The sequence below is a fragment of the Aquila chrysaetos genome, chromosome 12, assembly GCF_900496995.4.
Source record: "Aquila chrysaetos chrysaetos chromosome 12, bAquChr1.4, whole genome shotgun sequence".
Taxonomy (NCBI): Eukaryota; Metazoa; Chordata; class Aves; order Accipitriformes; family Accipitridae; genus Aquila; species Aquila chrysaetos.
In genome coordinates, this window is record NC_044015.1 from 37,064,835 (window position 1) to 37,088,749 (window position 23,915).

At 44.1% G+C, this 23,915-nt stretch overlaps 4 protein-coding genes across 10 annotated transcripts; 2 read left to right on the forward strand and 2 right to left on the reverse strand.

The window, feature by feature from the left end:
- Nucleotides 1-259: 259 nt before the first annotated feature.
- YIPF1 (Yip1 domain family member 1) lies at nucleotides 260-7,131 on the reverse strand. 3 transcript variants are annotated; one of them, XM_030033039.1, is made up of 10 exons: nucleotides 7,015-7,131; nucleotides 6,767-6,841; nucleotides 5,901-6,034; nucleotides 5,119-5,199; nucleotides 4,921-5,008; nucleotides 4,675-4,791; nucleotides 3,441-3,607; nucleotides 2,634-2,816; nucleotides 1,547-1,641; nucleotides 260-530 (listed from the first exon to the last, which is right to left on the reverse strand). In XM_030033039.1, exons 2-9 carry the CDS (start codon nucleotides 6,795-6,797, stop codon nucleotides 1,552-1,554), a joined length of 891 nt encoding a protein of 296 aa, XP_029888899.1. In that variant the 5' UTR covers nucleotides 6,798-6,841; nucleotides 7,015-7,131; the 3' UTR covers nucleotides 260-530; nucleotides 1,547-1,551. The 3 variants fall into 3 exon arrangements, with proteins under 3 accessions (XP_029888899.1, XP_029888898.1, XP_029888900.1); XM_030033038.1 differs by having other exon boundaries at nucleotides 5,901-6,064; XM_030033040.2 differs by lacking the exon at nucleotides 7,015-7,131 and having other exon boundaries at nucleotides 6,767-6,928.
- An 808-nt stretch (nucleotides 7,132-7,939) lies between these two features.
- DIO1 (iodothyronine deiodinase 1) lies at nucleotides 7,940-12,701 on the forward strand. Its single transcript, XM_030032791.2, has 4 exons — nucleotides 7,940-8,327; nucleotides 9,978-10,121; nucleotides 11,351-11,550; nucleotides 12,017-12,701. Exons 1-4 carry the CDS (start codon nucleotides 7,997-7,999, stop codon nucleotides 12,080-12,082), a joined length of 741 nt encoding a protein of 246 aa, XP_029888651.1. The 5' UTR covers nucleotides 7,940-7,996; the 3' UTR covers nucleotides 12,083-12,701.
- Nucleotides 12,702-12,929: 228 nt separating this feature from the next.
- Nucleotides 12,930-16,267, reverse strand: HSPB11 (heat shock protein family B (small) member 11). 4 transcript variants are annotated; one of them, XM_030032796.2, is made up of 5 exons: nucleotides 15,772-16,267; nucleotides 15,326-15,354; nucleotides 14,473-14,541; nucleotides 13,878-13,921; nucleotides 12,930-13,386 (listed from the first exon to the last, which is right to left on the reverse strand). In XM_030032796.2, exons 1-5 carry the CDS (start codon nucleotides 15,867-15,869, stop codon nucleotides 13,279-13,281), a joined length of 348 nt encoding a protein of 115 aa, XP_029888656.1. In that variant the 5' UTR covers nucleotides 15,870-16,267; the 3' UTR covers nucleotides 12,930-13,278. The 4 variants fall into 4 exon arrangements, with proteins under 4 accessions (XP_029888656.1, XP_029888654.1, XP_029888652.1 ...); XM_030032794.1 differs by having other exon boundaries at nucleotides 15,326-15,408; XM_030032792.2 differs by having other exon boundaries at nucleotides 15,248-15,408.
- On the forward strand, nucleotides 16,254-23,197 carry LRRC42 (leucine rich repeat containing 42). 2 transcript variants are annotated; one of them, XM_030032789.1, is made up of 8 exons: nucleotides 16,254-16,383; nucleotides 17,400-17,887; nucleotides 20,039-20,170; nucleotides 21,253-21,371; nucleotides 21,795-21,883; nucleotides 21,961-22,074; nucleotides 22,227-22,311; nucleotides 22,709-23,197. In XM_030032789.1, exons 2-8 carry the CDS (start codon nucleotides 17,415-17,417, stop codon nucleotides 22,963-22,965), a joined length of 1,269 nt encoding a protein of 422 aa, XP_029888649.1. In that variant the 5' UTR covers nucleotides 16,254-16,383; nucleotides 17,400-17,414; the 3' UTR covers nucleotides 22,966-23,197. The 2 variants fall into 2 exon arrangements, with proteins under 2 accessions (XP_029888649.1, XP_040983891.1); XM_041127957.1 differs by lacking the exon at nucleotides 16,254-16,383 and having other exon boundaries at nucleotides 16,394-17,887.
- The last annotated feature ends 718 nt before the right edge of the window (nucleotides 23,198-23,915 follow it).

A 23,915-nucleotide genomic window follows, 5' to 3' on the forward strand; every position in this document is an offset into this window, starting at 1 on the left:
AGGGGAAACGTTACGCAGCCCCACGGGGGAGGGAGAGCGTGGCTGAGGGGAAGAGGCGGCAGCCGGCCCCGGGAAAGCAGCGGGGAGGGTGGCATCTGCTACCGAAAGCGCTGCGTGGGTGCGTGGGTGAGCCTCGAGAGGGTTCCACAGCAAGAGGGCAAAACGCTGTTTGGCCTCCACCCCGCCTTCGCACCTCTTGCTAAACCCTCTCGACAGCTCTGGGGTTGAGTACTGGGTATTTCCACACACAAAACGCAAATCGCCTTCAGAACACTTTATTCAGAGGCAAAACAGCGTGGTGAGCGTGGGTAGAATTTTAAAAAAAGAACAACTGTAAAGGATTAGGATCAACGGTGCGCTCTCCTTATGGAACCAGTCTGTCTCCAGGGAGCACGGAGATGTCCGTATGTCCGTGGGACATCACTGTCCTTTACAGAAAACAGCCCCTGTTCTTGCGCTTCCCACGGTCTTCAGTGAAAAAATAACCGAAAATAAAATTACTGTACAGATGGAGAAACAGGCATTGTAATCTGAAAGAGACAAATAACTCCCATTAATATTACAGCTCCTCACAGGCACCAGAGGACACAATAAGGCACACATTTATATCTAAATACTAAAATTCATTACTATCATATTGAATCTTAATAGGCACCTGGGATGATAAACTGATTTTGCAGGAGGAAAACTTCTACAATTGATCTGCGTGATTAGATTGTGTCACAGCTGGTCATTTTTTATGACCATTTTTGCTAAGCATATTTGGCCTTTTTTTTTTTTTTTTTTTTTTTTAATCTAACATAGCTTCTAGTCAGTAAACACTCCAATTTTCACATACACACTTGTGGCTGGTGTACTTGCGGAGGCTGGCCTCTGCACGTCTATTAGCCTTTTCCCAGACCTGCTCCATGTCTCATCTCTCCAACAGAATTCAAATGTCATCTGCTGCTGGCAGCACTCCCAGCTACCAGGAAGCAAAACCTCAAATCATCCCACACAAGGAATGCGGTCCATAGGGATGGCTCAGGCTCCGAGTCAGCCCTGCTCAGAGACTACACCAAGGTCCCCATACACAGAGCTGCTGCTCTGAAACATGTTGTCACAAACGTCAAGGGGAAAAACCATTCAGATTTACATTTAACATTAAATGGAAAGGAAAATAGGAGCGTAATAGTTTATTGCTTAAGTTTTACTTGTGCAGTACAAATTCTAAGAAACACTTTTGAGCTTTTGTAAGGGATTGAGGGAAAAAAAAATCTTTGAAACAACCTATGGGACCAAGTAGATTATTTAAATGTGTGTTTCTTCGCCAAGAGTAAACCTCAAAGAAAAGAAAGATAACTTGTCTGTTCCTCAGAGTCTTTTACGTTTTTATGGCTATACTTAAAACTTACAGCTGGAAGAAAAGTTAATAAACGGTATTTATATATAGGCGCCATTTGGCAAAATTGGTCTGTTAAACCCTTTTCCACTCAACTACAGTAATGGGGAAAAGTTTCAAGATGTCTGTGATGATTACAGAAGAAAGTTGAGATTGGATTCTTACCTTATTTACTGACTCTTTGTTATTACTGTTGTTCCATTGTGAGCAGGGATAATAGGTGCAGGAAAATCCAGTTCAGGGGCATCAAAAAAGTATGCCTACATTATTACAGAGGAGAAACAAGACTGTTTAGAGAGAAACAAACAGTTCTGCCTCATTCCAACTCTTTCTTTCCACACCCACCATTCACAAGGTACAAACACAGCATTGAAATGGCAAATTTGGATCTGTTCTTATCAGATGAGAAACGGTCAACTAAAATGGTGCTCCAAACTGTACTTTTAAATATAACAGTTAGCAGCTAAGGCCTTTGAAAAAAGACTTGTACTGGAAAGGATTGGATTGCAGATATTTATTTGACTGTTTGCTGGTTTAACTGGTGAAGCTCCAGGCAGTCTCCAGTGACAGGAGTCCCGCCAGAGTCAGCTGCAAATCTCCTGCTAACACAAGAGTTGTGTTTTGCCTTCGCCTCCCTGCATGCTGAGCTGCAGGGAACCAAATCTATCTATTCTGGAAGCTGGGGGAGAACAGAACTGAAGCCTGGATGATATATCATTCTACTGCAACAAAGAGACAACAAATAATTTAAGTACTCATCGTTATGTGTTTCAGTAGCATTAGGGTCTTCTGTTTTCATAATGCTGATATTTTAGTAAGTTCTAGCATGTTTATGTTTTCATACATCAAACTCAAGCACATGCTATATATTGAACATTTAATAATTTTAAAGGATTAACTAAGCATAGTACTCATTGGACTATGCTGCAACTGGATACAATAAAGATTAACGCTTTCCTGATACTATGATGAATTCCAGATAAATTTAAGACTGTCCTGTGAGTGGTTTTGTGGTGAAGACATATTCATTATCGAGTTTGTTGGTAGCACTGTCGAAGTCAGATTGGCATCAATTTTTGCTATGTTTGAAGTAATTGGAACTTTTACCTTGGAGGTTTTTTCGGGAAGTACTATTTCTTTCTTTAGTAAAAAAGATTTTTCAGCAACCAGCCAACTACTCCTTCCCTGCACTGTAACATGTTGCCAGTCCCAGGAAATAACAGATTAGAGAAAGGGAAAGGCAGTGTCATACCAAACAGCCGACAGCCAGCAGGGCATGAAGCAGAACAATGGTCCCCACGGTCGCCAGTGCAATCCTCCGGTTGTCATCTCGGACAGCGGGCCAAAAGGTCATCACCAAAACAGACCCCGAAAGGCACAGGGAGAACATCACTAGGACCCAGCGCACCACTTTTTGTGGAATGATCCATAAAATCTGTAAAAGGGAGGAAAATGATTGTTAGAGAGACTGTGTGAAACAGGGATTCATTTATTTAACACATTGTTCTGTGACACTTCATCGCTTCCAGCCAATTTGTGCACAAATTAACTCATGCCTTATCTGATATGTCTCTGTTATTTGAGGAAAAGAATAACAGCAGTGATGAGCTTTACTCCCAGACACAACAAGAGTGTGTCCGCTGAGTTATGGCACTCCCTCCAAGGCCTGCCCCTTGCCAGAGTCCCTGCCAGGGAAACTTGTCCTCGGAGCCATCGGCACTGCCATCCTGCACACCCCTGTCTGTACCTGGGGACACGCACATCCCGATTCCTGAAGTTGCCTCGGGCTGCCTGCCAGGCTCGCCAGCAGCACCCTTGCTTGGATTTGCTGCCTCTGGGGAAATGACCTGTCCTGGGCTTCTCCAGACCCACAAGACATCTTTACACTAGACAACCTTCAACAAAAAGCTTTATTCTAATGAAGCAAAAGGAGCAAATGATTTGCCCAGTCTCCGAATTTTCACTAATATGAATAATATTATAAGAAATGGCAAATTTTCTAAACCAGTACCTTTTCTCAGGGCATGTAATAGAGGTGCACTCTTTAGGCCATACGTACCGCTGTGGGAATGTAAATGAAGAGGGAGTAGCCATATACACACACTATCTCCAGGAACGAGTAGGAGACAATGTTCATAACTTTACTGTTCCTCCACATCAGGAATCCCCAGAGAGCAAGGGGAACGAGCCAAGCGTACGCATAAATCGTTGTTGCTGCTATGGACACTGGAAATATGACAAAAGGTTTAATGTTCTACTTAGAATACCAGCCAGAATCAAACATGTAGAAGCATTTAGCCTGAAAACTAGAAAGCTACCTTTGAAGTTACTTTCAAAAAAAGAAGTTTGAATTATTAATAAACTGAGAACTTTGCATTTACATCCAGTTTACACCCACTACTTTGCCAGTACTTCAAGTTAGTTTAAAAGTAAAGACTCCAGAAAGTATTCTCGATATTTTCAATTTCTTTATTATACCTGTGTACAAAACGCTGTCAGTTTCAGTGTGAAAGGAAAAGCCATGGAGGAAATAAAAAACTTAGTTAAAAATAGAAATTTGGCTACTAACAGCTACTAAAAATGAGAATAGAATGAAGACATGCTGAAAAAAATGAAAGGGAACACAGGCACAAGTTCCAAATCTGAAATTATTCAAGTGACTGGACTCCCAAGTGGCAGTGTTCTTCCAAGTACGCCGTGGATTTTGGAAACAAACAGAAGCCATGTTCCTCTGCAGGGACAGCAGTCTCCTTCAAACTACAGGGACAGGTGTAGACAACTGGCTCCTCACACTGAGTTGTCTGGGGCACATATCAGTTGAGCATCTTTTGCTTATTCTCGAGTTTGCCAGAAGGTAAGAACTTCCAGCCCTCAGTAGGCAATATGAGTAATACGCTAACTCAGTCATTTTCTGTCTGAGGCCTGCAGGTTCCTAGGAGGCCATGGATCCAGAAAGGCACCTACCAAAGCACCACAGTGGCCACTGCTGGGCTTTCCCTTTCTGTACAAGGAGGCATTCACTAAGGCTAGAAAAATAACCGCTCTAATTACTCCTGCTTGCTCTACTGAAACCCCGTAATTCCTTTATGCTCTGGAGGAGTAGCGTTCTGCCAGGTACAGCCCACTTTAACGACTTGTTTCACATCTCTCAAAATTTAGAGAGAGCAATCAATCAAAAGACTCTGCTAAATCAAAGCTGTGACCTGGTTTTATACTACTTCATTAGCGCATTGAAAAAAACTAACCAAAAAACCAAACTCCCGAACTCAGGACCACATCGACTACTTACAAACCTTTTCTGAACTCGGGCACATAGTGGTAGGTTGGTTTGCCCAGATGGATGAAGAAATTTGAGAGATTGCCACTAACAGCAATGGTAAAGACAAGTGTGGCACATATCCAAAAGGGACCTTAAAAGGAAACAAACAAGTTCAGTAGCAACTCCTCTGCCCTCTTGTTTTTTTAATGTTAGCAAGTAAAAAGAAATGCAAACTCAAAACATTTAGCACAGAAGAGAACTTCTCACACCTCGTACCTACCGTAAAGGTCAGGATTGCTGCGGATATACAGCCTTACGAAGTTCTTCCCTGGTACGGGGAAAACTGAACCTTTGATTCTGTCCAGGACCTATGAAAACATACAGATTTGTCTGACTAAAAATGCAAGAAGGAAAGAACCTCAATGTCTGGATAAGGCATAGTTCAGACAACAGTTCTCCTCCGGAGTGGAGTATTAACCTGGTACGTGTCCACATCAAAGAATGTCTGATAGTACTCAAATGTCCAGAAAGGGGCACTTTTCTTCTGTCCTGCAAGCAGCTGTATGGTGGGAAAGGCAACATGGAAAATGTTACAAGCATGCAATTTATGCATTACTAGTTCATTTACACAATAGTTATGTGATTTCTGTACCCAGACAGAAACCAAACTTAACAAGGTGGCACTTACTATGAATTATTTAATGGTTTCCCTTTCCCCCTCTAATATTTGTTAGCAGCAGCTAGTCGCTTATCTCCCTGCAAGCAGAATAGTGGCCTGAGGTCCTAAAGAGCAGCCTCACACTACCTTCTGCCACATCGTTTACAACACATGCCTTCATCGGCATCACAAGTTCCCTCACCGCCATTGACAGCTGCATTAGCTGAACCCTTCAAACAAGCCCTGGACGTTTCCAAGTTTCCTGCTCTCCTGCCAGAGTCACCAACCCCACAGCAGAACCAACAGAAACAAGCACGGTGCTGGGTTTTCAGCTGCTGCTGTGCTCATCTCCTGGCATATTTGCTCAGCTTAAATCACCACCATTTCAGTACAATTTCCTAGGCTGCAAACCACAACAGCTGAAGAGCCAATGCACATTTGCTTCTGCCAACTCTGCTATCGAGAAAGTAACCCGTGACAGAGAAGAAGCAGAGTTTTAAGTCACCCAGCATGAATCCCTGGTGTCCTCTAGAAAGATCTCAGTGTTGTCAGCACCATTTGTATACGTGCCAACAGAGGCACTGTAGGTGTAAAAGCGTTACCTCTGTTTTATCGGAGTCATCGGTCCCCAGTAATTCATCATCTTCTTCTCTCCCTGGCTCCTGCAGACGGCCGTGCTGATTCTTGGGGATTTCAACTGGCTCATCGATGCTTATCGTGGTAGCGTCGGGATTTGCTGCAAGCAAATTAGCTGCATCGTCAAATTCTGCAAATAAGTACATTACAAGACAGGTGATGATCAAGCTACCAAAATTTTTGTTCCCGTGGCTCAAAAAACTACCTTAAGACCCCTACACAGCCCAAGAAAGGATACGTCTCTAGCTTAGGCACATCAAATATGATCTGTTTCTTAAAGCCCAAACTGACACGGATCAAGCTGAACATTTACTTAGTTAATGAAGCGTGAGGCTGTCTTTCCTGCTAATCTGCCTGCATTATGATAAACTAGCACCACTGAAGCCTGCCTTTCCTTCCTGCGATCAGCCCCAACCCGAGGACCAGCAGATCTCTGCAAGGGCAGGGGGAAGCTGCCTCTCTGAAGAGCCTGTAGAAATGGGTAATTTTAATCTTCTCCAAAAAATAGGGTTTTTTTCAGACCCGAATTTATTTGTAAAAAATTAAGGAAGTCTGAAACTACAGTCCATTCCGAATGACAGAGCGCTCTGCCCAGTTTCAGCTTTCACTTTCCGCCACAAAGGATTTCGGTCAACACCGGTTACGTTTTTTAGCTCACCAACAGCACAATTTCATCTCAGAAAACCGGAGATATTCCTGACGCCACTCGCAAACCTTCACGGAAGCTTTTATTCGGAGAAAGCTCAGCCCTGCTTCCGAGCCTCTAAACCTCTGACCCCTCCACCAGCTGGGCCCCAAACCCCACCTTTACCCCCGCGATAGCCGCCTTTACCTTGGAATTTGAGGTCATCCACCGTCGCCATTCATCCGCTCGGTCGAGGAACAGGTCCCCGAGGCCTCGACCCTCCTGAAAGACAGACCCCGCGCTCACCCCCTCCCCGCCGTGCCCGTCCCGGCCGCCGCTCGCCTCCCCTGACGCTGCCCCAGGCCGTCCGTGCCACCCACCCCACGTCCCCCTCGCCACCCCGGGCCGCCCGCGGTCACCCCGGCCCCGCTGCGGGAGCGGGGAAGCCCCCGCACCTCCGGGCTCCGCAGCCCAACCGCTCCCGGCAGCGGCCGCTTCGCTCCCTTAAAGGGGCAGCGGGCGCTGCTCAGCGACAGCCAATCAGCAGCTCCGCTGCCCTCCTCTCCTCCCCCGCCTCTTCGGGCCCCAAAGAAACACACCGGCGACGCTCGCTGCGCCGGCCAATCACAGGCCACGCGGCGCTTCCTCGGCCGTCTCCGCCCGCCCCCTTAAAGAGCCCACGCCGCCCCCAGCCCTGCTGGGCACGCGTTAGGGAACGGGGCGACGGCTGCTGTATTTATGAAGGTTGCACACATATAGACACACAGTGCTCATACATATAGTTATATGTTCAGATCTTCTACGATAAACGCATAATGCGTATTTTGATAATTTCCATTTTTATATATATTAGGGTGTATATAGTTTTGGGGTACCCTTCCAGCCCCAAAGTGACAAATACCGGTGCGTGGCAGAGCACCACGGGAGGCAGAGCTGCAGGAACAGGACAGCGTTTGCACAGCAGACGCGAAACGCAAGCGGCGGCATCAATCCAAGGCCCCGAGCGTCTGCGTCGATGGTCCTGCCGGACAACGTGCGAGCTGCGAGCCTTGCACGTGCAGGGTCTAAACGCGCGGCCCTCGGGCACTGCTAACGTTAATTCTTACTTTTAGTCTGTGGTTCAGGGAAAAAATCCTGATTCAGCTCCTCTCATGAGTAAAATACAGGGCTTATTTGTGAATAAGCCTTGTAGCTGTGCAGTTACCACTAAAAATCTATCCGTCACTGTAATTAACGCCTTTGGTGAGATGGAGACAGCGTGTCTGACAGGCTCCTCGCTCACGCAGACGTTGAAGTCCATGGAGAGGCGGTGGCGTGCAAGGCGAGGCAGAAATTTGGCCAAACACGTGAACATTTTTTCCTCCCCTTTGCCCTCTACCTTTGCCCCTGCCATCGCACTGCGTTCCCGTCAGAAGCGGTCAGACCTCCTCCACCACGATGTTCAGTGTCAGGGTATTCCTACAAAAAATCCTGATTCTTCTGCACGTTACTGCGTGCGTTGTTGTCGGCAAAACACTGATGATACTGTTCCCCAACGCCATGAGGAGACACATCCTAAAACAGGGCGAAAGGAGCAGAATGAACGAGAATCCAAAGTTCAGCTACGAAAACTGGGGTCCGACTTTTTTCAGCTTCAAGTATTTGCTCTTTGTGCTGAAGGTGAAGTGGAAGAGGCTGGAGGACGAAGCCCACGAGGGACACCCTGCTCCCAACACGCCGGTGGTGACTTTCAACGGGGAAGTTCGTCACCTCTTTGATTTCATGCAAGGTCAGTAAATCAGCCATGTAGGTGGGTTTGGTTCGCTAAGACGATAAATGAGAAGGGGTTGCTGAGGGAGCAGGGACAGGCAGCTGGCACGAGAGCGCACGACATGGCAGACCAGACTAACAGCAGTCGCTTGGTGGAAATGATGCAGCACGTTCACGCCAGCTGTCTGCCTCTTGATTTTCAAAAATAACCTGTGTTTATCATCCTGGCTCCAATATCCCCTCACACCAGTAAGCTTACGAACCTCTTGCAAAAGCTGGCTCTGCCTGGAAATACCCTTTCACTGAAAGCCAAAATAATAATTTGGTTTAGGGAGAGAAGACCCAGAATCGGAACCATGTGTAGTGATTCACAAGTGTTGGCTGTCATTCCCTGTACGTACAGAAAGTCCCACACCAGCTTGCTTCACCAGCCTAAAGCCTAGAAAGCACACGCTGTTTTTTTCCAGATTCAAAGTGGCTAGAAATAAAGCAGAGGAAAAAGTAACTGCTTTGTACTTTGCCCACTGCCTCCCTCACATATATCTATAGAACGTGGAATTAATCATTAAGCTGCAGTCTCGATCCCCAGGGAAGGGATTACACCCTTCTCTTAACTCTGCTTTCCTAATTATATACAGAGATATATATATATTTATGTAGAAACTAGGATGCAAATTTGGAAAAGAGGTACACAATACCTACAGGAAGGTACCCCCTTTATTAGATTCTTTAGGATGTGGATCTATGTTAGCAGCAGGTTCTGAAGTTAAGCCCAGCCAGAAGGAAGGTCTTGAAAAGATTTCAGATAATTTAGCAAAACCGTAGACTAAAAGAGGTGCTTAAAAATCCTGCAAGTTCTCTTAAATTGAGGCCTTGCAAACAAATGCTAACACCTGTGGGCACATACTGTGTTAATTTGTAAGCAACTGCATGGATACTTTTGCCAGTGGCTTGTGTAATGTTAGTTTAATAAATAATAATACATAACCAGAGTTCTGTTTGGACAGGAAATTGCAGAAATACATTGAAAGCACGAAAGCCTGTGATGCATGACTGAAAAGTCTGCAGCTTCCACTCAGCTCAGCTAGAACTGACACCTCTGAAAAAAAATCAAGATGTGTCCAATAGGTTCATTAAAAGGCATTAGGACTCTGTGCTTGATGTCCATCCCTGAACCAGTGTCCTCTGAAAAACCTTGCAGATGATCATGTTTAGTATTTTTGAAGTTCCTTCGCACTAAGGATCTCGGGGAGGCTGTGATGTGCTACACGCTGTATATACCCATTTTAGACCAGTTCCCTATCCCAAAATGTTGGTAATTGAGAGAACTGACTCTCGTGACGAGGACGTGAGAGAAGCCGTGTGACTGCACGGTGCCTCTGGCCTTTACTGGGCTTTACAAAGGAAAGGGTCCCCCCGGTTAAGCTCATTGCTGGGTCCGGCACAGGTCAGAGGCAGGCCGGGGACATGAAAGTATCTTTATGCCTGTTTTGCACAGATGCAGATGTTCTGCTGCCAATTTTAATGTCCTAGCAAGAAAGTTACAGGGTAAGCGACTCACCTACTGTTGCCCAGGAAACTGTGGCAGAGGCTCAATTCAGTGCATGTATTTAATTCTGTCCTTTCTCCCATCACTGATTTCACCACAAACTGTCCCATTTTTTTCCAGATAACCGACCTTTAATCCTGAATTTTGGAAGTTGCACCTGACCTTCGTTTATGTTAAAATTTGATGAGTTCAACAAGCTCATCAAAGATTTCAGCTCTATAGCAGATTTCCTTATCATCTACATCGAAGAAGCTCATGCAGTAGGTACAGTACAAACATCACAGTAATGCCCACCAAAACTTCAGACAGGTATCACTCCCTTTAAGAAAAAAGTACGTTAGCAGAGGAGGGAACTGCAAACAGGGAAGGAAATCTTCCTCAAATCAAAAGTGGCAACACCAAACCTAGGCACCAGCTTGCGTCCCTAATTCTCTAAAGATGTTACTCACACATCTGACTTTATACCAAGGTACTCCTGCTGAAGACACTCATCTCTGTGAAGGTGAAGCACACAGTTACATCTTTACAAAACTTCCTCTCGTGTTAGTACAGCTCCTTTTGGAAGGGGAAAAAAAAAAAAGCGTTTCATATAACAAAGGTTAAGTGTACAATGCCAGCATGTTATGTGTTTTTAAAAAAATAAATTCATTTTTAACACATCTCAAGAACCGGATGCAGACCTGATTTGAAAAATTTAGCAAACAAACTTCTATCTTCTATCTACACTTCTATCTATCTTCTATCTACACTGGACTCTAAGCAACACATTGGCACTGATCTTATCCCAGGGTTAAGGTGGTTTTCTAAAATGTAACATTTACAGTTTTCAAGTTTTCTAACCATACATCACTTTCAGTAGTTCAGAAACAGATAATAACTAAGTCAACCATCAAAACCTTTTGCTAGTTTCCGCTTTACTAGGAAGAGTTGTGTGCAAATATGTGTTTGCATATTTCTGAAAAAGGAAGGTGTGCCCTGGCTCAAATGTTTCACTTCTCACAGATATGAAATTTTGTTTTATAGGCTTAATGAGTAGAATCACACAGAATGAACAGTACTATCATTGTGACTGCTAAATGAAAGGTTATCAGCTGACAGCGCTATTTGCCATTTTAAAATCCCCTCTGTGCCAATGATTTTGACAAACCTTACCCAAATAGGGTATGTCCCCCACCTGACACCTTTCTAGGGCTGATTTATGTGGGAAAATTTCAGCTAAACTACATCAAATATTTCCGAATCCAGGGCAAGGGGAAAATACATTTTGCTGAAATTAAAGAAAAAGAAAAAAAAGATCTTCGGACCATTTATTTTAAAAGCTTTAGCGCTCTCATACTCTGAGGGGGAGGCTTTCATTTCATGGCAAGTTTTGGTGTTAGGAGTAAAATGCAGCAGTCTTTTAACACAGTTTTGGTATATGACACACAGTACATCTCCACGCTTAACATCTATTCAAAATGTTCCTTGCTAAACCCCTTTCTCATTTGTTTTAGATGGATGGGCTTTTAAAAACAATATTGTTATTAAAAATCACAGAAGCCTTGAAGATCGAAAAATTGCAGCACAATTTCTTCAGAAAAATAATCCTTTATGTCCAGTGGTTTTAGACACTATGGAAAACCTGAGCAGTTCAAAATATGCCGCATTGCCAGAACGACTGTATCTACTTCAAGGAGGGAAGGTCATCTACAAGGTAAGATCAACAATAATAATGAGCACAATATATTGAGATTTTTAAATTTCAAAATAATTTGAAAATGCTTTACATTTAAGAGTCGGTATTTCATTCTGTTTGAGAGCTAAGAATTTCACAATTCACTGCAACTGTGGAGAAAAAAGGACTTGCAGCAAAACCAGTCTGGGCCTTCACAATGTACATATTTGATGTACACCTCAGTCCTGCTCAAATATTTATCTTTTGGCTCATTAGGAAGCCTAGGTACATCTAAGCTGTAGATCCAGCTCCAGGATCCAGCCGTTGGCCCTGGCCCAGTTACACAGCAGGGTGTAACCTGTGCATACGCCATCTCCCACGCGATGTCTGGCATGCGAGGGAAGCCCAAGCACACCTGCCCATAGTTCTGGTGCAACTGCTGTGCTCCAAAGGACTTCTGCTTTGTCTACCTGAGCATCACTGTACAATTTTATTGCCTTTGCAGGGAGGAGTGGGGCCTTGGAATTATCACCCCCAGGAAATACGCGCCATCCTGGAAAAAATTAAATAGAAAAAGAAGAGCAGAGGACTTCAGAGTAAAAGCTATCTGGATAAAAAAGCTCAATGACTAAGTTTTCATAGATATAAGAAGAAAAAAAAAGAATTTAAAAATAACAATAGAGACAACAAGACTACTGTATGTACATCTAAAGACCACGTGTAATGTGGTTCATTATGTGTTTGTCTAGAGGTTTTCAAGTCTCATCACTACAACCCCAACTACTGCACTGTAGTACCTTACTATGCTTATACCACATGGAGTAATGAACAGCAGTTGGGTTCATTGAGCTGTCAGGACTGGATACCAATGTTTACATTTGTAAGGAATATCGTGCAGGATAAACATCACGGGTGGTGACAGTTGCAAAAGTCGACTGGCATGCAAAACAACTGATTTCACATTTTTAAGATTCTCTTTCTCTTGTATACATACAATTTTCCTAAACGTTCACTTTCACTGACTTCAGAAGGCTTCTGAATAAGACAATCTCTATCAGCATTTGTTTCTATTAATATTTGTTATGACAGTCATAGCATAAAGCACAGACGGCCGTGACCTGATTGTAGAAAATATTTATAGAAACAAGGGATTGATCTGCAATTATTAAAAATCCATCAGAGCACTTCAATATGGCTTCAGATTATTTCCCTCCCCGCCCTGCCCCTCTCCCCCTGGGTTATTTCTAAGCATTAGTAGACATTTATATTCATCCTATTAATCTTGGAACAGTTTGAGCTGATGAGAAAGTTACCAGTTTAAGAACTTTTGAAGGACTTGTTTGACAGTAGGAAGTAATACCTCCCATTTAAGTATGTCACGCTTGTTTTTCTATTTAACTCAGAGTGCAAGGGAAACATTTTACAGGAAATCGAGTTTTAATTCATGTATTAAGAAAGCCTGATATAAACATATTAATTTAAATGGACTCAGTTATGTTCAAGTGTTCTAGGGTAACAGTCTAGGTTATAAAACTAGAAAGCTGTTACTACAATTATCGAGTACTGCACTGCGGTTCGACTCGATGATCTTAAAAGTCTTTTTCAACCTAAATGATTCCATTCTATTACATACATTAAACTGGTGGGGAATACATACCTTCAAAAAACACTTTAATGCACGATTTTAATAATAAATATTCTCTGCACTACAGATATCAAAATGTAACTTCTTTATAAAAAAAATTGAGGTATAAATTTAAGCTGGACTTAAGTGTCTTCTGCTGTGCCCTCTGCCATCACCCGGTGCACTGATACAAAATGATCAAAGGCAGATTTGATGATGAAACGCAAGTAAGTGGCTTGGAAATCAGGAAGCTGTAGAAGGGGAAAAAAAAAAAAGTTACTGCATTCTCTGTAGTAACGTAGCTATCAAACAACATTTGCAGAAGTTTGTTAAAAGGATCTAGATATTTCTGTGTCTGTTTTCGAACTACACATAAATCAAACCCTTTTAATACATCTAGCCACCTTCAGAGTTTCTTTAGATGACAGCAATTCAAAAGAGTCCCATCCCTCCCAAATACTGCAGCCTTAAAGGCAACAATTGAAGGAGGAAAGATTGCCACACTTCTGGAAAGAGCTCTTTCACATACTTAGGAGCACTAGGCAGGTGCAATTTCATACTATAATCTACAAAGGAGCAGTCGGGAAGTGCAATTTCATACCATGATCTACAAATTCCTGTATCTAACATCAACTTAGCAATAATTGTAAATGGACATGTTTTGGTTTTTCATGGTTTCTCCCCAGTTAGCCTAGACATCCCATTTCGTGAACCACTACTGATGTACACTGTAAATACTCACTGGAAATTCTTCCATTTGAAGCTGTCCTTCTGTGTGTTGCAAATCTAGAAAATACATTTTAAAGCAAATAGTGAAGAATAATGTGCAATGCTGTGCAAAGTTTTCACTGGACTTCAAGAGAGTTCAAGGACCGTGAACTTTCACTGCATACAGAAATTGTTTTGTTTTGTTTTTACAAGGTGATTTAAGAGAAAAAATACTTTTTGCAGTATCCCAGTGTATATATATCCCACTCATTACACTGTTTTATAAAATGTCACCCAAGAGGCATTAAAAAAAAAAAACAAAACCCAACCCAAACCAACCAACCAATGCAGGAAATGGCACTCTATTATACTATGTAAGTCTGTTTTTAAAGCAAATGCACAAGTAGTGCTTTTAGCCCTTATACAGCATTTTACATCTCCAAACTGCTACAGAGACCAGCAGTAGTCAAAAACTTCATTTAAATGTGACTATTACATTAATGTCTAATAAAGTAATCATCAAGCCACACTTGACTACTCAACAAACAGACATGGGGTTAAAATGACTCACTGAAAAAGATCAGTATTATTCCCACAAAATCCCTGCTGCTTCAAATTCAGAATCTTACCTTTTTCAATACACTGCTCAAAACCTACTGGGTCTTTAGATACACTTCTTTCAATCCTTAAGGTCCGCACTAAAACATATATACATTTAAAATATCAACACAAATTCTGATTCTTTATTGATAATGATATTTATTCTATCACTTTTCATCTACAAAGCACTTTAAGAGCATTAACTAATCCACTTGTCCACTAACTTATGGGGCAGGACTATAATACAGCCACCAGCTTCATGTTCCAGGTTGGACAAACAATTACAAGTTTTCATGTCTTTTGCGTAGCCATTGCTAATGGTCATGCTCCTGTCTCCATGCTCTGACCTTGTAACAGTCCCTTCTGTTTTAGAACTCACATTTTCCTTTACGTTATTTTAAAAAGTAAAACTAAGAGAGTTCTGTCCTACAAAATTATAAAAATCAATATTAAAAATAAATCATTAAGAGCAAGTATTGTAGTCCTGTCCATTAAACTAGAACAGCGTTCACACTGTGCAACAGAACGGTTAATTACAAGCTCAATACAAGGTGTTGTAAGAACAAAGTAAGTGCAGGTGGGATAGATTTTCCATCTTTTTCTCATTTATTTATGAAAAACTTTGGACGTGGAGGACAATTGCTTTGTTAAGCTAAATGAAGCTTTATGAATTAAATTAAGCTTTATGTATCTGTTAGAAGTGACTGCCTGGGGAGTGTGACACTACTGTAAGAATTTACATATAGGCACAGACACACATTTTAACATAGTGCCTATTACCTACTGCAGTACATGAAGTCTTACCCAAATAACACTGGATTGCGACTTTGCTGATTTTTACACATTTAGGAAAACCAATAATGAACTCCTGTGGGAACATGCCTGTTGTCGTCCAAAACGTTTCTGAACTTCTGTGGAGAGAACAGGACAAAAGCCCCACCTGCAGCTTTCCATCTATAACCGTCTTGAAAGAAATTTATCACAAAAAAAAAAAAAAAAAAAAAAACCCAAAAAAGCTGCAAAGACATTTTTATGTGGCGTATTTTAAGCAAACCCCGGTACGACAACGGGGAAGCTCTCTGGAGCTTCGTAATACTGTAATACTGTAACGTTCAGGCCCTGCAGCCCAGCCGTGCCACAGGAGGACTCACGAATGGCGGGGGGCCCAGAAAAGAGTTAAATTATGAGGGAAGGCAAAGGACAGAGCCCGGCGGTGACGGGCTGCGATAACGGCAGCACCGGGAGGGATCTCTGCGGGAGGGAGCCGCTTCCCGCCGGGGCCCGCGCAAACCCCCCGCCGGCCCCTCGGCGCCCCGCGCCCTCCTCACCCGTCCGCGACGTTCTCGGCGGGGTGCTGCTCGTCGCTGGAGGTGGCCAGGACGAGGGCAGCCCCCGCCGAGCTCAGGCACCAGTCGGCGGCCTTCATCCCTGCGCGGCGGCCGGCAGCGGAGCGGAGCGGCGGGGAAGGGAAGGCCGGGCCTGCCGCAACCAGGCAACGGCGGCGGCCCCGCCCGCCGGCGCCCGCCGTTCAGCCTGCGGGAGCCGCGCCGTGCTTCGCGGGGTCCCGCGGCGCCCGCCACCTCAGACGGAGCGCCTCACAGGCGCGGGGCGGCGAGAGAGAGAGAGAGAGAGAGACCCTCACGGCCCCTTCCCGCAGCCTCCCGGGAGTCTCACGCCCCGCGCCGAGGGGTGGCCGTGCGGGGAAGCGGCAGGGCTGGAAGCGGGGAGCTCGCCCCGCGCAAGAGCGGGGGAGGCCGGACGGGACCCCGGCCGCCCCTCAGCCCCCCGCTCCCGGCATGCCCCGCGCCGCCCCGGCCCGGTCCCGGTCCCCGCCCCCGGCGCGGCTCCTCCCGCCGCCCGCGGGCGCTGCGGGATGGGCGGCGGGAGCGCCGAGCCGCGGCCCGGCTGACGGCGCGTCGGGGCGGCCCCTCCCGGGGCAGGTAGGTGGGGGCCGGGCCGGCGGCCCCGGCGGGGCGCGGGGAGCGGGACGTTCGCCTCCCTGCCCCACGCTTGCCGGCCGGGGCGGACCGGGGGGCCGGGCGGGGCGGGGACCCTTCCCCCTTGCGCCCCTCGGGGCTGCGCCCGGTCAGGGCGCGCTCACCCCCGGGCAGGGCCCGATCCCTTCACGGAGCCCCCCCCCGGGCAGGGCCCGACCGACCTCCCGCCCCCTCAGGGCCGGACCCGATCCCCTCGGCCCCCCTCCTCCCGATCGCTTCGGCACCCCTTCCCCGGGGTCCCCGTCCCCCCCCCCCCCAGGCAGGGCCCGATCTCCTCCCGCCCCGCAGGACCTGACCCCCCCCCGGTTCTTCAGGGCAGGAGCTGACAGGACCGGAGCCCGTCCCTCCCCTGCCCCCCGCCACAGCAGGGTCGGTGCCCTCCAGCCCCCCCCCCCCCCCCCCCCGCCAGGACCCCTGCTCACAAACCAGAGCCCCCCGGCACCGGCTGGGCTAGGCTGGGGAAGGGTCTCCAGGAGCCTGCCCCCCCCCCCCGGGGGGGAGGGAGATTCTCCAGCAGGCTCCATTGCCCTGCTGCAGTCAGCCATTTGCCCTCCTCTTCCTCCCTTCCCTCCCCCTCCTCGCCTGCAGCAGAGCAGGCCAAGCTGTGGGGGCCCCTTCCCACCCAGCCCCCAGACCCCTTCCCGCTGCCGGTGCCTGTGCAGGACCAGCATCCAGCCCCAGGCCACCGATAAGCGCCTGGCACAGAGTGGCGGGGCCCTGCCAGAGCGAAGGCTCTTCTCCTCTCCGTCAGCCCCGTGTTCAGTTCCCACTTGACCCGTGTTGGCGGTTTGATGGCAGGCGGCACACACCCCTGTTCCACGCAGCCTGTCCTTCCTTGCGCTGCGGGGTTACGTGGCCGTGCTCGGGGCGTTGAGGAGAGCCGCCAGGCTTTGGGGTCTTTCCTGAGCAGTGTTTTCCTCTGTGGCTATTCTTTACCCGTCTACGGTTTGTTTTTGCAGAACTGGACGAGGGGAATGTCTTACTGTCTCCACTCAGAAAGCCATTTGGATACCGGGCCAATATATGTGCGTGAAAATGGGAAGCTGCACGTGGTAAATCAGGGTGCAGGCGGCATACAGAATGTCACTCCCAAAACAAGACCTTTTAGGCTGTTTTCCAGAGGATTTTCGGTGGAGCTTTGTATGAACAGGGAGGACGATAGGGCAAGGAGGCAGAGGACTGATCATTTCATCTTCACGTACACTAAGGAGGGGAACCTCCGGTACTCGGCCAAGTCTCTCTTCAGCCTAGTGCTGGGTTACATTTCTGACAATGTTGATCACATTGACTCGTTGATTGGTTTCCCAGAGCAGATTGCTGAAAAGCTCTTTTCAGCTGCAGAAGCAAGACAAAAGTTCACAGAACCAGTAACGGGACTGAGAGCTCTACAGAAGTTTACTGAAGCATATGGCAATTTGGTGCTATGTTCGTTATGCTTGCGGAATAGGTAAGTGTGTTCAGTAACAAATATCGTCATCTGCTAGTGCTTTTTGCTAGCACACTTAAAGTTTCCCTTAAATTATTTTATCTCAAAAATAATTTAAAAAAATCTCCTGGGCATATGACACCACCTAATTTTAATGAAATGACCTGAGCCTTACCTGACTCTTCTGCTTGCTTCCTTTTGTCCCATTCCTTTCCTACAAGTGCAGCTGCTGGTTTCATTCTAAGACACAAATCATAACACAGGTAACAGACTACATCCGTGTTAACTAACAGGGGATTTTATGTGAAGGATTAAACCTGCAACTATTTTTTAACAATAATAATCAGCACTTCCACAGCAATCTGTGTGTTTAATGCCTTCTCAGGTGTTTCATGGGATGTTTTTGTAATTGCTGTTTATAAGCATGTCAACATATTTAGCTGACTACAGATAAAATACACCCTTGCAAACTGTCTGGATTTATTTACTATAACCTTGCCATCCCATTCATTTTGGGGATTCAGAAGAAGATAAGAGTCTTGTAGGTAAGATACAGGCTTTGAAGTCAGGCAGGTTTTACCTTAGTTTATTGTGGTTCCCGTCCCCATATTGAATGTGCTTTGATGAGATTCTGATTAGAGTCCAGCACCTGTTTTCCCATGTTCTCAATGTCCACGTTGTCTCTCACTAAAAGAGTCTTACCAAGCTTAAAACTGGATTATGTTTTTAAAGCCTTGCTCCTACTAAAGTCTTTCCCAGTAATATAACCCGTCTATCTTCCATCTGTACACTTGAAAAAGGGATGGTTTATCCAGTTTAAAATCAAAGCACAGGCATATTCATCTGAAGTGCCAAGGGTGTTCTGAGCACAGTAGGAATGTTTGAGCAGAGGTCAATTATCCTTTGTTTTATCCTTTAAACCTACTCCCTTTTTATCTCCAGTACAGATACTTTTTATGGGCTTAATTCAGAAATGAAGTTACTTCTGGCATCTTTTGCCATTACAGAAAGCTGAGTTAAGTATTGAGCCTTTGAAATCCAGGAAGTAAGGTATTAAGGCGTTTTCTGATGAATCTTACTTCTAAAAGAGCCCATTCTCTTCACAACCCCCCTGAGCTAGCAGTATCTTTCAAGAATTGGCTTGCGCTTTGACTGTAGGTACTGCCTTCCACATAGATGAATTGCATGGCAAAGGGATTTGGTGGGGTAGTTTGATTGATAGGTATACTTGCAGTGGGAGGATATTAAGGTCTCCTTATTTGCATGGCCAAAGAGGTGTTCCTTGAGGGATCAAATTAGTAAGCAGCCCTCATTTCAGCAGTGAAGATGCTGACCTCGTGGTTTGTCTTGCCATTGGGAATATAAGGTAAATTCAGGAGAGATTAGTGAATTTGGGGCTTGTCTTGCCACGGGGACAGTAAAGAAGTAAATGCAGGGGAGATTGGTGAGGTAGTGACTGCTACGTGCTTATTACTGCATACTCATGCATGCCATTCTTTAGTGGTTTGTTCTGATCTCTAAACCTCCTGCTGAATAGTTCCAGCACAGATGTTTGCATGACTGCGGAGTGAATCAGATCAGGGAACCAACACAGCTAAAAAAATAACACACTGAATAACTACTGCCTGGGGTGTAGTCACAGCTCTAGTTGGAGTCCTGCAGGTGTCCTCTAGTGAAGTATTTTATTTACGTATATAAAAAGTAAAATTTTGCCATTTGACAAGCTATCCTGATAACATTGGAGGTAGATTTTAAACCTGGATGAATGTGGGTTTGTCTACACACTTCCTAGATACTGAGGAAGAGCAGTTTGTGAAGTTGATTTATAGTAAACTGGAATATATATTTTGCATTATTCTGAAATAATACAATAATAATCTGTAAAGAAGTCCCTAATTGCGATGTTTGCCAGATGAAGTCTTAATTGTTAGTCTGATATTTTGCATCAAAGCAAAAACATGACATTTGTTCAAGGATAAGACTGGGAACTCAGATGTGTTGTGTGCAGACTGCACATAAAAAGGTAGTTAGGACAGCTGGATAATTTCTGTCAATTTTCACATAGGTACTTAAAAGAAACTACTGCATTATGCTTGTGATGCTTGAGGATATAGGTGCCGCCTTATATGCCTGAACACTGATAGCTTTTTTTTTTTTTTTTCCTCTTTGCAGATACCTGGTTATCTCTGAAAAGCTAGAAGAAATTAAGTCTTTCCGGGAGCTGACATGTTTGGATCTCTCCTATTGTAAACTTGGAGATGAACATGAACTGCTGGAACACCTCACCAAAGAGGCTTTGTCTAGGTACTGATTTCTTGAGACACAGCTAAAAATAAGACTTTATTTTCCTATCACTAAGCAGTTCAAAGAATCAGGCTGTGACTTTAAAGGAAAGTTTCACAGGCAGCAATGTGTAAGTTTGAAGATTTTGGTTGTTCATAGAACCTGTTCCTGAGGTAAACAAAATACAGAATTTATTGTACACAAAGCTCGTGATCCAAAGCATGTACTGAATTTTAAAGGGTCCTACAAATGTGCAACATAATTTACTGTCTCACGTTTTTAAATCAACTTTTTATCATTTCCATTGGCCAGGTAAAAACTGCATCTTAAAAATTTGGAACAGTTTTACACTTTTATTTCCTTTTTAAGAGGGAACCTTATCAGCCAAATTTTTAAGTAAACCAGTGTTCCAGATGAAGATTTCTCCAAGCAGGAGGTTGAATATTTAGTTAATTAACATTTCAAAAGAATAGATTTTGTAGTTTTGTTTGATACTAAAGATTGAAAAGTAGAAAATTTTGGAAATCAATAGACAGGATGACTGCTAATTAGGGGATATTATGTTACTAGAAGATTTTGGTGCGTTTTACGTCAAGGTTTTGTCCTGAAGTGCCCTGGAGAATGTTTTAGTGTTATGTTTTCCCCTGAGTTTTGTTCATCTACAGTATAATACCTCATTGCTTACTTAAAATCATTGCCGTATCTCTTACCAAATCTGTCCTCTCCCATTTTGCCAAGCATTTTTCTCTTTTTAGTTTTGAGTGGATTTGAGATAGGCAGTCTTGGTTTAAAGAACTTCACTGTATAAAGAACCTTACTGTCTCTGTTAGCAAATGCTTGTGCTCTAGGATCGATTTGTCACTGGAGCTCTGGGAATAGCTGATCAAGTAAGTGCTTCTGTTGAGCTAGCAGAGGGAACATAAAGATATTTGTTAGTCCTACTAACCCAGGGTTCTTTCTTGCTACTTCTTACTAACGTTAACAAAGTAGACTGAAGGGTTGGCACAGGAAGACCCCGGCCTTCCGACACAGAGTTTTAGGACATTTTGCAAAACTGTCTAAAACAATGACTACACGCTATGCATTTGTATCTCTCCTCCCAGCGTAAAACGGCTTCTCCTGAAAGACAACTCTTTATCAGATGCAGGCCTTCGCAGAATGACAGCACCAGTACGAGTATTGAAAAAGGGACTTGAGAATCTTTTGGTATTAGACTTGTCTTGTAAGTACTTCGTGGTTTAATATTAGAAGCAACCTGTATCCTTTCTGATAAAGAATTTATCCTCCTTAATATTGAAGGAATACAATTAATTTGATGATTTCCCATGAGCCAAGTACTCAATCCCAAATTTCACCAACAACTTTCTAGAAGGCACATGCCATACCTGTAGTCTCAGCCACTTGCTACTTACATAAATATTTTTAATAGTTTGAGAATTGGTATTGTAAATACTTGTATTTTGATCATTAGGGGGGAAAAGTCAGTTTTGACTCACTTGCAAAACATGAAGCATATTACAAAAAAAAAAAAAAAAGGCCCAAACCCCCTTGCTCCAGTATTAGCTTTTGGAACAAATAGTTTCTTGGTATTCTGATCATCTTTCTCCACATCTTGTAACTTAGTTAGCTTTACTTGTCCTTACAGGTAACCCTAAAATCACAGATGTGGGAATTGGATACCTTCTTTCTTTCAAGAAATTGAATTGTTTGGACATTTCTGGGACAGGTCTCAAGGTAAAAAAGCATCTAAGTTTACTGGACAAGTGTAATCAAATGTTCTTCTCTGACTACTTTATTTCCCTTTTCACTAGGACGTTAATGCTGTCATTAAGCGGCTCCAAATGCAGATAGGCCTGGTTCACTCAAAAGTGCCTCTGAAAGAATTTGATCATAGTAACTGCAAAACAGAGGGATGGGCAGAACAGGTATGGGGTTTTAAGTCTGTTTTATTCTCTAGAAATTGTCCTTATGGAATATTAAATCACTGAATAGGAGAGAATAAGGAATAGAGTTGTTTCCAATGATATTTCCGTAAATTTTGCAAGAAATATTTTAACTCCTTCAAATGTTATTTCAGACAGTTTTGCAGTGGGAGCAGGCAGTTATGGAGGCCATCAAGCCACAAGACAACTTGAGATCCAGAACAGCAGCTCTGCACTTCTGTACGTAACTGCATAGAGACCACATAGTTTGTTTTCTTTTCTACAAGGAATATTTTCATACTTTTTTTTTTTAGTACAAATAGCATCTCAGGTGTGCAATTTCAGCCATTTGTGTAGCTGCATTACAATGCATTTGAGTTTTTTCATTTGTTAGACTGCTGGGTAACTCTTAAAGTACAGCATGGCAGCATGCTTAGGGCAACATATAGTAACTGAGTTTTCTCCTTAAAATTCTGAGTCCAAAATATAAATGTTGGTTTTCCCTATGCACATTTCAGCAAAGCAGTCAGTATTCCAGGTTGGCTTGGCCAAAACAATTTGTAAGACAGGTATGCATTTTACAGCATAATTCTGTTTTTCCCAAAATCTAAACTTGATTTTATTTGTTTTCCTATAGATGGCAAGACACGCAGAATAGAGGAAGTAGTCAAATGCAAGCTGGTGGAGACAGAAACAAAAGCATCTGGAAACTTGCAGTTTTATAAGGAAAAAGTTCAAAATTGCCATTTACCTTTGAAAAAGGAGGTAGCAGGCAGCCATGAATTAAAGAACAATAAAAAAAGAGCTTTGGCTGAACAAGAGAGAGAAAGGACTTCCAAACAGAAGCATCTGTGCCTCACTGTGGAGGACTGGGATTTGTTAAATACCTACTGAGTCAGAAAGAAGTGGGTCTTTTGTTTGTTGTTTTCTTGCTGGTGACAGAATTTAGACATACTGAGAGGGAGTAACAAAGGAGACCAGTATTGTTAAATCTGGTTGCTGTGACATGCTTGTGGGTTAACCTACGCTTGGGGAGGGATAGAGTCAAGGAGGAGGTTGATGATACTACTGTATATTTTCAATACATAATAATTTTTTCAAATAAAGTTTTTGTTGTCATCCTTAACTATTTCTTCTGACGTAGCTATCATTCACAAAAATAGCTGGTCCTATCCCTCCTCTCTTGCCTCCTGAGGGGCAGAAGACTAATCGCTGCAGCTCATCTGAAATGAAGTTGCACTGTGCTAGTGAAGTGCCCTGGGACTTTAATGGTGCTGGTAGAACATAAACCTCAGCCTGTAAGCACCAGGCTGTGCTGATAGAGCTCTGACAGAGGGAGGAAGCAAAGAGGCAAAGCACAGGCCCCAGGGGAGGGAGGCAGAGAGACAGTAACCCCTCGGTAACAGTTACTGCAGAAATCCAAAGTAGAACAGAAGTCCCATATCTCTCTCATTTTAGCCCAGGAAATGAAAGCTGAAACTGGGTTACTGTAGAGATTAGACTCTGCAGTTGTAATATATTGTCCCTTATAAGCAAATACACTGCATATGAGAGCATTCTGTGGTTTAAAAACCTGTTCTTGGTGTGTGTGCATGCCTGCAATATACTAACCGTACTTCCCCATCTAAAAACATTCAGGGAAGTTTATAATTCAAATGACACATATTTGCTGTAAAAAACCTAGATGCTCAGACTCATTCTGTGTGGTCTGTCTGAAGCCAGGAGCACAGCTGTAATGCTGCAGGTGTGTTTATCATTGAATTCCTGCCCTGAGTGTTTCTATCAAAATTGGCTGAGGTACACAGTGCCCATGAGTTGGGCACTGTGACCATCATTGGGCTCTT

What these genes read in the sequence shown, in the direction of transcription:
- LRRC42 (XM_041127957.1), top strand. Translation starts at nt 17,232, where the DNA reads ATGGCAGGCGGCACACACCCCTGTTCCACGCAGCCTGTCCTTCCTTGC. An exon ending in ACCAAAGAGGCTTTGTCTAG is followed by an intron (nt 20,171 to 21,252) that starts GTACTGATTTCT and finishes CTCTCCTCCCAG; the next exon opens with CGTAAAACGGCTTCTCCTGA. An exon ending in TTTCTGGGACAGGTCTCAAG is followed by an intron (nt 21,884 to 21,960) that starts GTAAAAAAGCAT and finishes CCTTTTCACTAG; the next exon opens with GACGTTAATGCTGTCATTAA.
- HSPB11 (XM_030032792.2), bottom strand. Translation starts at nt 15,869, where the DNA reads ATGAAGGCCGCCGACTGGTGCCTGAGCTCGGCGGGGGCTGCCCTCGTC. An exon ending in GCCGAGAACGTCGCGGACGG is followed by an intron (nt 15,409 to 15,771) that starts GTGAGGAGGGCG and finishes AATTTCTTTCAA; the next exon opens with GACGGTTATAGATGGAAAGC. An exon ending in CGCAATCCAGTGTTATTTGG is followed by an intron (nt 14,542 to 15,247) that starts GTAAGACTTCAT and finishes TATATGTTTTAG; the next exon opens with TGCGGACCTTAAGGATTGAA.
- YIPF1 (XM_030033038.1), bottom strand. Translation starts at nt 6,797, where the DNA reads ATGGCGACGGTGGATGACCTCAAATTCCAAG. An exon ending in TCATTTACATTCCCACAGCG is followed by an intron (nt 2,817 to 3,440) that starts GTACGTATGGCC and finishes TCCCTTTTACAG; the next exon opens with ATTTTATGGATCATTCCACA. An exon ending in TGCTGGCTGTCGGCTGTTTG is followed by an intron (nt 1,642 to 2,633) that starts GTATGACACTGC and finishes GTAATAATGTAG; the next exon opens with GCATACTTTTTTGATGCCCC.